Source organism: Coffea arabica, chromosome 1c, assembly GCF_036785885.1.
Source record: "Coffea arabica cultivar ET-39 chromosome 1c, Coffea Arabica ET-39 HiFi, whole genome shotgun sequence".
NCBI lineage: Eukaryota > Viridiplantae > Streptophyta > Magnoliopsida > Gentianales > Rubiaceae > Coffea > Coffea arabica.
This window is the reverse complement of record NC_092310.1, coordinates 40,722,676-40,734,378: the sequence shown is the minus strand read 5'-3', so window position 1 is coordinate 40,734,378 and position 11,703 is coordinate 40,722,676. Positions and strand designations below refer to the sequence as shown.

Genomic DNA, 11,703 nt, shown 5'->3' with positions numbered 1-11,703 from the left:
TTACCTTGCCCAAAAGACCCATTCATTCACTTATTTATTTTACAGAAGACATAAGTTGTTTTCTTTAAATGGTTGGGCACATTTTCTTCTTTTTTTCTCAAGAAAGGGTGGACATGTAATAAAAGTATCAAGAAGTTCAAGGAAAACTCCCACTTTGGGTACCTTCAGCTACCTGTTGGTATTTGGGTACCCATAATATCAACTTAAACACATAATATTCTCCCGGAGTACATGTCATCTCAGGAAAAAGTTTTGGATATGTGGAATATCTTTTCTCCCAAAGTTTCTCTATAAATACGACAACAAACAAAGCTGGTTGCACAAGAAATGAGCAACAGTAATATGCATAATGCCAGTAATGAAGATACCTATACAATTTTTCTTGCATAAATTGTGCATCCGTGTATAGCATAGCAGTAGTATATGTCCTTTCATTTCATGCTTATTATCCTGAGCAGGTATGAAGAATTCCAACTAGTTCAGTTGTCCTGATCATCATGGCAGCCAAAGGGAACGACACCAAGAAACTACACACTAGCGATCGACAGTTGCAAGTTGCCGAGAATACCAGGAAACCAAGGATAAGATGGACTGCAGGGCTCCATAATTGCTTTGTTAAAGCTGTTGATCGACTCGGTGGACCATTTGGTGAGTATAAACATACAACTAGCAAAATGCTCTTCAATAGTCTTCAGTAATATAGTCAGACTTTTCATGTTTCTCGATGTTTCAAACCACGAACAGAAGCGACTCCAAAAGAAATCATGATGCAGATGGACATTCCTGAGGTTGCCACAAGCCATATAAAAAGCCATCTTCAGGTAAATGATTCTGGAGGTTTTATGTTAGATATCAGGCTTGGATAAGGGACCAAATTGTTACAAAGTTTATCACTTTCTTGATCTCCAGAAGTACAGGCTGAGAATGGGTTGCAATATTGGGACGGCAGCTGATAGCACAGTTGCAAGGAAAGGTAAGATTCCTGCCAAATAAGCCTATTCCTCAGCAGTTCATTAAGATAAAGCTAAGTTTTTTCGTCTTAATTGCGCAACAAGAGTCAACAACTGTTCAGAAAGTTCTTCATCATCTACTACACTTGATTTCTAGCCTTTGTTTGTTGTTTCGGTTTTCAGCTGCAACAAACACCATGATTGAAGCAGATGATAGTACAAGTCCTGCTGGGTGGCACACAAATGAGTAAGACCACCGAGCTTTATAAATTCTCTGCAATCCGTAATTCTTTTAAGAAAACGAAGAACGTTATTGATGGATTCTTTTTAACAGTATTAGGCATATATAGGTCAGGGATTTTCCATCTACAAATTCATTATTAAGAAGTTTGTTTTGCCAACTCCAGAGCCATCCAAATGATGCAAGCACAAAGGGCTAAGTTTGAAGGGAATAGAAAAATCTGCAAGGAGGAGAAGGTATATGTTTTATTGTAACTCAACGCAGTGAGGTTAAGGATTAATCTCTAGCCAAATACCGCTTTCAGATCTTGAATTCTATCTACACAGAATCATTTTAAACTTGAACTTCCAGCAAATAGAGCCTGGATTTGAAGATCTTGGACCAGCATAAATGTGACAAACAATAGATGTTAATTGAGAGGAAACTTCTTCATGAAATCTCCCCTACAGACAAAGTTGTTTAAAGGGAGTGACTGAGGGAAATTTGGATGATGCACATGCACAATTAAGCCACCTTTAAGTGCTTTCCAGGGAGAATCTAGATTGTCGATATATGGCTTTTTCAGCAGAAGAAACAGATATAGGAAATTTTTACCTTAATTAGTTAGATTATTAAGTTAATGTTCCAAAATTGATATTGTTTTTCTAATTTTAATGTTACTTATGACTTGTCCTAACCTTTTGAATTGCATTTATTGTAAGTGTATTGCTCATAAAAATTTCATTTTGGGTTAGATATTGAATTCAATGAAAATTGATCAAGTCATGTGCTTAAGCTTTAACTCTTATGTTTAACTTTCGTTTTTGTCAATTCAAAGAGCATAAATATTAGTCAATTTATTTCCAATATTATGTATTTAGATAATACTTTGTGATTGTTTACTTAATTAATTTACTGTAATTAACTTAAAGAATAAAATTGATCATCTAAAATTTAAAAGCATGTAGACCACTAGATGCAGTACATATGTAAGGAATGTAAGTCATGGGACACAAACGACTTTCATTACTTGTTTATTCTTGGTTTCTAAGTATCTCATATATAATATTCTTCAATCCTGTATATTTTCATACCTCTAAATGTCTCCATTTTTTCAACGCTATGAGCAAAATTTTTTAAACATTTCGTTTTTTTGGCTTTCAAAATGATTGTGTTAGACTAAATCCTAAACTTCATATAAACTAATAAATTTTAGGGATAATTGCAGAAACCTTCCCTGAGATTTTTGACATTTGCACTGACCTCCCCTCTAGGTTTAGAAATTGCATTCACCTCCCCTGAACAGCAACAATTTGTTGCAGAAACCTCCCTGACAGCTTTTGTAGAAGTGAGATAAGAAATTTCTTCCAATTTTGCCCTCTTCTTGCTTGACAATTATTATTTGCTTGACAATTGCTTAACTAATTATCTAATTAGTTAATAGTTAAACTAATTAACTATTAACTAATTATTTGATTAATTATTAACTAATTAACTAATTTCTATTTATCTAATTAACTAAAGCTATTGTCTGTCCGAAACTAACAAACTATTTGCATGTCAAACTATATGCAGTACGCATTACCTATTTAAAGTATCGGCTCTTTATGGGTATTTTACTTTCAAACATTTAATTTATGATAAAAACATCAATGTTTGTAAGTAAAATTCAAAAAGTGTTACAGTAATATTCTTACAAAAGGGAGGGGCATAGGGCAATAAATTAAATATTTGAAATTAAGAATATTGATATTTTTTGTAACACTTTTTGAATTTTACTTACAAACATTGATATTTTTATCATAAATTAAATGTTTGAAAGTAAAATACCTATAAAGAGCCGATACTTCAAATAGGTAATGCATACTGTATAAAATTTAACATGCAAATAATTTGTTAATTAGTTAGTTAATTAATTAGTTAATTAGTTAAACAGTTAATTAGTTAATTAGTTTAACATACAAATAGTTTGTTAGTTTCAGACAGACAATAGCTTTAGTTAATTAGTTAATTAGATAAATAGAAATTAGTTAATTAATTAATTAGATAATTAGTTAGTTAATTAGTTAAGCAGTTAATTAGTTAATTAGTTTAACATACAAATAGTTTGTTAGTTTCGGATAGACAACAGCTTTAGTTAATTAGTTAATTAATTAATTAGATAATTAGTTAGTTAATTAGTTAAGTAGTTAATTATTTAATTAGTTTAACATGCAAATAGTTTGTTAGTTTCAGACAGACAATAGCTTTAGTTAATTAGTTAATTAGTTAAGTAGTTAATTAGTTAATTAGTTTAACATGCAAATAGTTTGTTAGTTTCGGATAGACAACAACTTTAGTTAATTAGTTAATTAGATAATTAGATAAATAAAAATTAGTTAATTAATTAATTGGATAATTAGTTAGTTAATTAGTTAATTAGTTTAACATGCAAATAGTTTATTAGTTTAGGATAGACAATAGCTTTAGTTAATTAGTTAATTAGTTAATTAGTTAAGCAATTAATTAGTTAATTAGTTTAACATGCAAATAGTTTGTTAGTTTTGGATAGACAACAACTTTAGTTAATTAGATAATTAGTTAATTAGTTAATTAGATAAACAAAAATTAGTTAATTAGTTAATTAATTAATTAGATAATTAGGTAGTTAATTAGTTAAGCAGCTAATTAGTTAATTAGTTTAACATGCAAATAGTTTATTAGTTTCGGATAGACAACAGCTTTAGTTAATTAGTTAATTAGATAAATAGAGATTAGTTAATTAGATAAACAGAAATTAGTTAATTAATTAATTAGATAATTAGTTAATTAGATAATTAGTTAATAGTTAATTAGTTTAATTATGCAGAAATAGTTTGATTAGTTAATAACTGTTAACAATTAGATAATTGGTTAATTAGTTAATAGTTAAATAGATAATTAGTTATTAATTAATTAGATTATTAGTTATTTAGTTAATTAGTTAATTAGTTAAACTATGCATAAATAGTTAATTTAGTGTAATTTTTATTAACAAATGTTTTGTTGGGTTTGATGAAAGTAATCATCACATTCATTTGGTAAAATTAAATCATGTCAGGGGTACATTGGTAAATTGACCCACTTTTACCCATTAAATTGCCTCCAACTTTTGATAGGGGAGGTCAGTGCTATTTCAAAATTGATAGGGAAGGTCAATGTTATTACTATAAAAGTCACGGGAGGTTTCTGCAATTATCCCTAAATTTTAACTCCAACTTGTCCTCAAATCATTGGCAACCATTTTCAAAATAAAGAAATCACAAAATCAGCTATATTTTTGGACTCATAACTACATCTCTCGTTTGCTTTTTTTTTTTTTAGGCAAATCTTTCCAAACATGTAAATTTAATTAAATTATGATCACAACAACATTCTTTAACTGTTGATCAATAATCTCAAGACTATTATTTTAAAAGCAATAAAATACTTATTAATCATATATTATAAAAATATTTATTCATTGAGATATAAATAAAACCAATCATATTGATCTCTATGAAGTCTATGAGAAAAAGAACATTACAAGAACTTCAATGTATTATTCGAAATCGACAATTGAAAAAAAGACCTATTTATAAAAAAAAGGAAAATAAAAAACTCTTGACAAGGAACTTTTTCTTGTGAATGAAATTTTGCAAGGGCATTTCCAAATCCACTATTCATGACTAATGGACTTGTGTCACTACATCTCTATTCTAATTTCATTTCTAAAATCCATTTATTTTCCTTTATACATTTTCTTGATTCAGGATATACAAATGTACAAAAAACTTTCCAAATCTAAACTATCTTAGCCAGTTATTCATCAATGTGAATGTTTGCAGAATTTAGACAATGTGGAACAACATCAAGTACAATGTACTGGGGACAAAAACTTCCATACAAGCACCGGACATCAAAGAGGAAAAGGGAAAAAGAGAGCAGAAGATGAGGATGTTTTCCATTTGGAAAGACAAAATGGGCAGGAGAAGCAAAGTGATCATCATCACCAACGTCCATTATTCAACTTGAATGCTCCTGCTTTGGATGAACATGAGCCAGGCCGGGATTGTGAAATCAGCTTCCATCAGCCATTGTGAGAAAAGCACTATTAGTCTTTCTGGGAATAATCTATTTGAAAGGTATATGTGCTCTATTGTAATCCTTAGCTCAGGAAGCTGCAAAGAGATTAAAGAAGAAATTTGGACAAGGCAACAAACAGTATTTATTTGGATTAATCTCTTATATACTAATAGTGTAGTTATTTTTTTACTCTAGTAGTTATGGATGTATGTCACGTGTGCATGATTTGAATTTTAAATTTGAATTCGTGTTATGTGGTAATGATTTAAACCTATCAGTGTAAAAAAAAATATATAAACTAACAGTGTATAAAAAACTTAGATCATGTTTGATAACCCAATTTAATACTTAAATTTAATGATTTCAGATCTTAACATGTTTAGACACGTTTGATAACCAAAAATAAAATATTTGATTAATTAAGTGGTACTAAATTTTCTAAATAAAACTTGCTCTGACAAATAAGTAATAAACTATTCACTTATCACCTAATGTGATATAAACTCAAATGTATCAGATTTAATACTTAACAATTCATCAACTTAACGGAAGAAAATGAAAGATCACATAACAATGATAACAGGTTCATCCAACCCTAGGTATAAAATCTAGCAAAACATGAAGAAAATAAAAACAAACACCAAACTTGTATTATAGCCAAATACAAGAATTAATACAAGAAATAAAGTACTAGGAGAGAATTCACTCTTGTCACATGAGTTCTAAGTATCTCCATCTTCGTAGTCTACCTCATCCAAGTTTAGCTAGTAAAGTATAGATGAATTATATTACTCTATACTAAGTTAATGAACTAAGGAAATTCTAGTGAAGACTGCATTTTTTGAAATGTTTCTAGCCTTTCCAAAGTTACCCAAAATGGTTCCCAATAGGGCCTATTTATAGAGAAAATTTTCTATAAGTTACCAAAACTTCATCTTTCCTAAACACAAGAAAGTCTTCATCTCTAATATAAAAACTTGATAAAGAATCTCCAAAATGTCCACAAAAGTTGCTAAAAGTTTATTACAATTGGTGAAAGTTGTTAAATATTGATAAAAGTAATTGTCTTGAGATTTGAGTCTTGCTATCAAGTTGATTTTTCAACTCAAAAGTGAAAGGAAGAAAGATGCATCAAATTGGACAAGCTGCACAAGTTGTACAAGTTGCATAGCAGTATTTCTGAAGAGAATTGGACCTTGGATAAGATCCCATTTGGAGAATCATTTTCTTCTTTGATAAGAAATTCCAATCAATTTCAAAATCGTTCTGCCTCCAAACCGTGAGTCCAACCATTTCTAGTCAAGAACGGTTTCTTTCCTTACCGTTTAACACATAAAAATGGCTGAATCAATTTTAATAAAAAAAATATGAAAGTTGTAGCCCTTGAACTAGCTTTCTATTAGCGCAAGAATTAGGTCATTTGAAGGTCTGGATGCTGAATGCTCAAAATATTGAGGACTGGTTAGAAAGCATCATAGCAGAAACTTACTTTAGTAATTCGGATATTTGGTTATGAGAATACAAGAACTGGACTTTGATGTCTCGCAAGAATTATAAAAGCATTGTCTTAATTTCAAAATGAATTAAGAATCGTATCTATCCAATCTTTATAGTTCAAGTTATTGCCAAAGTACCGAAATGTGTCATGTCTTCCAATCTTTCCTCTTCTTGTTTCTTCATTATATCATCATTTGTACTTCATATCAACTTCAAATACACTTCAAATCATCAAGTTTCAAACAAATATTCCATGTGTAATTTCATTTGATGATTGAAACATTAAAACCTACAAAAACATGAAGTTTTTACTACTTAGCACAATAGAAATGCAACTTTCTTACAAAATACAACTTTTGACTATAAACCTAATTATTTAGTTCTAACTTAACCAAAAACACACCAAAACACACATGAATGACCATACAAAGGTACATAAACAATCTCTTATGAAGCTCTCCTACACTTAAGTCGTTGTTTGTCCTTAAACAATAAGAACTAAAATCCAAAACAATGATTCAATTGTTTGATATAACACGTGTACATTTTTAATTCAATTCCTCAAAACCAAGTAAACAACCATTATACAATTATTCATTTCATTCCAAGTACTTATATTATCAAGTAAGGGAGAGACTACTTTACCATAATTTTAACACATCATCTTAATTTTTCATCCTCACCTAATTTCACAAATAAGTGAGTCATATAGTCAATAAATAGCTTCCTAATCTTATGATCATCTTTTTCCAATCTAAAAGAGGGATTTATTCACATGTATACAAATGCCTATTCAAGTTGTGAAAGTGCTTTTTGACACAAGAATCAACATTTTTAGATGAAGATCCCCGGTTACTCAACAATTCACATACTTTAGTTGTTTAGTTGTTTACGTACTCTTAATTCAAGCACCATTTTTATATGAAAGTCGACATTTTTAGATAAAAACTTTGATTACTAAGTACAAGAATCATTGGAATAGAATAATACTTATTCACTCTCTTTTTTTCTTCTTTTCTTTTTCTTCTCTTTTCTTTTTTTTTTTCAAAAGCAAAGATAATAAATAAACATTTCTCAAAAGAATAATCATAGGAATAGTGTTGCATTTATTAACCATATTTATCACTAAACTATGTAAAATCAAGTGAAGATGTGATGCCCCCACTTCTCCCAAGGGCGAACCCGAGGGTATCGGCGGGACGCCTGCCTAGCTCGCGTCAGGACTCGATACTCTAAAACTAGAAAATAGATTCACGCCCAAAAGAAAGTTCTGTTTAAACGATTACATCTTCAAAAGTTGCATAAACTAGTACATCAAGTCATACATACCACGAGTACCAGAAAGTAAACCTTAGAAAAGCTGATAACTACAACCACCACGATAAATATATACATCTTACTCGTCAACTTATAACAAGTACAAGTTCAACTCACCTATAATCAAAACACTAAACACCTGCCCGAGCGATCTCCGCGTCGGCCCCATGCTAAGGAAAACAAATAGAATGGGGTAAGTTATATGCTTAGTGAGTAATCAGGGGGAAAAATGTAAACTCACATAATTACACAAGTAAATCAGGATATTTTATATCAATGACAGAAAAGTAACATCACAATGGTAGGAAACGGGTGGCTCCAAAACCAGTTCAATTCCCCGAGCTTGAACGCCTGTTGACACTCCGTCAACCAAAGTACTCATGGTCCGTAGACTCCATTTAACTTTCCCCGTTCACCTTATCAACCCCAGCTGGCCAGTCAACAGCACATAGCAGCTCGAGCGAAACAAAATAATTTAGCTTTCGTCAAAACTTTAACAAGGAACTAAATCCCAAATTTAGCATGGAACTATCTTCGACCAAGCCCCAATTGGCTCGAATAGTTCGTCTAACCCTTGGTATCGGGATGGAACCAAGCCCCGAGATATCCGATCTCTCAATAGATGGTATCTCTCAATAGATGGTATCTCTCAACAAAGTACACAACAAAATACTTACCCCAAACAGCACACAGCAAATGGGGTTCAATTCAAGTCATGTAATCACCCCCATCAGCACACAGCAAAAAGGTGATACTCAAGTCATCTAATCACCCTCATCAGCACACAGCAAAAGGGTGATACTCAACATAAATCATGTATTCTCACATAGAAAATCAAAACAAAGGATGGGGTTAGGTCGAGTGAGATAAAGTACACTCTCGCCTAAGTACCCATTTAATATGTACAAAGCATTTTAACAATTTCACATCAATAACAACCCAATTACTCACTTGATAAAACTTGGCACGAAAACGATACAATTCACTGAGCTTGACCATCACCATCAAAAGCCTCACAATCTGTATTGACAGATTATATATACACATAAGTGAAACGGCCATACAATAGCAGTTTATAACTTAAACGATCGAATACGGTTGAAAACGGTGAAAAATAATAAAAAATGGTAAGAAATGACGTTAAGGCCAAAAGAATGTCGAAATTGGCCGAAACGGCCGGAATGGTAACAAAATAACAAAAGTAGACCTAAACGGTCCAAAAACGGTAAAAACGGTTGAGAAATGCACGTGCGCGTGCGTGAAAATGAAAATGGTACCAAACGAGTTACACGATTTGCCCATAACTGGAGCTGTGCTTATCGGATCAAAATGTACTAGATGGTGTCTCGAACCTTAGACAAAAGGTTACAACTTCCATGAAGATACCTCAACTCATTTTTCAGTGTATCCAAATTAAATTTGGAAAATACAAAACTAGAACTCCAAAGGCTAGTTTATCTTTCTCGTGAAAATTTGGCGGCATGTCCCTTGTGTTTATCTATTTTTCAACCATTTATAGCTTCAATATTTTCCTCAAATAGTCCCAGAGTCACACATAAAATAACCTCATTTCAATAGCCATTCTATAGCCTCAAAGTCATACAAATACAAAATTAAACTAGGTACATGTTCGGAAATGAAATGTAAGGCATAAATCAAAAGACAGATTTGCCGTCACTTAGCGTATCGGACACAACCGAAGCTACGCTTATCGGAGTAGGGTGAAATTTATACCGTTTCGAAGCTAAGACAAAGGCCTACAACTTTTATGAAGACTACTCAGTCCAGTTGGTAGTGTATCTAAGTCAAAATCTCAAATAACAGAACTAGAATCGGACATTCGGGCTAGTCAACCACACTATGCGTAAACGACAATAACTCAAGCTACCGAAGTCCAATCGAGGCGATTCTAGGGGAGTTGGAAATATAACACATAGAACTACAACTTTCATGTTTTGACTAGAAGCTAGTTCAGTACGTATCAAGATAAACAAATGCAACCAACTTAGTGTACTGTCAAAACTGTCCACCGACTTTACTCCTATGGCAGTCAGGGTATTTTCAATTTTTCATAGGCTACATTGGTCCGATTGAACTAAAATTTTGTAGTAAATCATAAAATATCATTCTCTACAACTTTCATGTTTTGTTCTAAGGCTAATTTGGCCTCTAACATAATGAACTAGAACCAGGCAGAACAGGGGAGGTGCAAAACCAAAAATCTGGAATTTATGCCTACAAGTGCTAATCTTCATAATTCTAGCTTAAAACACTATCTCACCTCCTTATCTATACTTATTCCCATCATAATCCATCTAAACAAGAAGAAATATGGCTGATCAATACAAATCCTAACTCACCAATTCCCAAAATCACCACAACTACTTCCATAGCTACCAATTTGACCAAATCATGAGTTATATAACAACTTAAACAAAAGTAAAAGAACCAAAGATAAGGGATAGCCAAAATACCTCAAGAACAAGCTTTCAAATGATATCCTCCACCTTTCTTAGAAATTTTTGGTTCCTTAAGCTTCCCAAGCTCTCAAACTATTGATTAATCGGTTTAGTTTTTCTTGTTTTCACTCAAATGGTTCAAACTCAAGATGGATTGAAGTTGTTTCTCTTGCTCTCTCTCTCTCCTAAGCTCAGCCAGACCAGGGGAAAATGGTGAAGAAATGGAGCCAATGTGAAGATAAGAAGCAAAGAAAATTGACTTGGTCAAAGAACCATAGGTGGCCGACACTTGCCACCACCAAAACCAACTGAAATTTTGTTTTCTTTTCCTTGCATTTTGGGTCAATAATTTTGGCTATAAGGCTGAGGATGGGGTAGATATTTTGCAAAAATATCAAGGGTATGTGGTGGTAGGGAAGTGGTGGTCAAGTGGTGGGTTCAATCGATAGTGATCAATACCCGTCGGTTTGAGCCGATTTCTTAAATCGCGTATACTAGGGTTTTAAGTTTCTAATCACTAACTTATTATTATCACTTCTAATCATATAATATTTCCTCATCCAAAAGTCACTCTTACCTACCAAATTTGATTCTCACTCCGGACCGAATAGTCACCCTACGGAAAAACGTGAAAACCCTAACTCGCTCTAACTTAAAAATGGAAAGGGAAAACCTTTACTTTCATGTTCATTTGCACTTATTGTGGGGTGATTGGGTGGTTGGGCTATTATAAAATCATAAGTTCCAAATAAAAGGAGATTTTTAAGAAAAACGTGAGGGGTTTTACAATTTCATGAATTGAATTTAGGGTTTCGATTAAAATATGAAAAATTTGAGAAAACGGTCAGTCACAAGTGAAACTAGAGTTTTGATTAGACTTTTAGGGTTTCTAGTCTTTTAAAACAAAACAAAGTTTTAAATCAAACCCAAAGAAATAACTTTAGTATCTTTTTTGAAACAAAATAATGTTTTAAAATAAAAATAAACTAAAGAATCCGTAATATCCTCTTTGAAACTAAACAAAAGAAGATCCTAAAAGTTGGGGTATCACAATCTCCCCTCCTTCAAAGAATTTCGTCCTCGAATTGCAATCAACGAGTTAAGGGTTGGAATATTCGAATACTTCATTAACGAGTTCATCAGTAGTGGTAAAGATTGCCTCAAGAATTGGTCACTC

The 11,703-nt window shown here is 32.1% G+C and overlaps 1 protein-coding gene across 1 annotated transcript; it reads left to right on the top strand.

Moving 5' to 3' along the window:
* Positions 1-341: 341 nt before the first annotated feature.
* Positions 342-5,435, top strand: LOC113739579 (probable transcription factor KAN4). The gene is made up of 6 exons (XM_072048459.1): positions 342-648; positions 745-821; positions 910-973; positions 1,134-1,197; positions 1,358-1,427; positions 5,016-5,435. Exons 1-6 carry the CDS (start codon positions 498-500, stop codon positions 5,268-5,270), a joined length of 681 nt encoding a protein of 226 aa, XP_071904560.1. The 5' UTR covers positions 342-497; the 3' UTR covers positions 5,271-5,435.
* The last annotated feature ends 6,268 nt before the right edge of the window (positions 5,436-11,703 follow it).

What these genes read in the sequence shown, in the direction of transcription:
- LOC113739579 (XM_072048459.1), top strand. Translation starts at nt 498, where the DNA reads ATGGCAGCCAAAGGGAACGACACCAAGAAACTACACACTAGCGATCGA. An exon ending in TCGACTCGGTGGACCATTTG is followed by an intron (nt 649 to 744) that starts GTGAGTATAAAC and finishes AACCACGAACAG; the next exon opens with AAGCGACTCCAAAAGAAATC. An exon ending in TAGCACAGTTGCAAGGAAAG is followed by an intron (nt 974 to 1,133) that starts GTAAGATTCCTG and finishes TTCGGTTTTCAG; the next exon opens with CTGCAACAAACACCATGATT.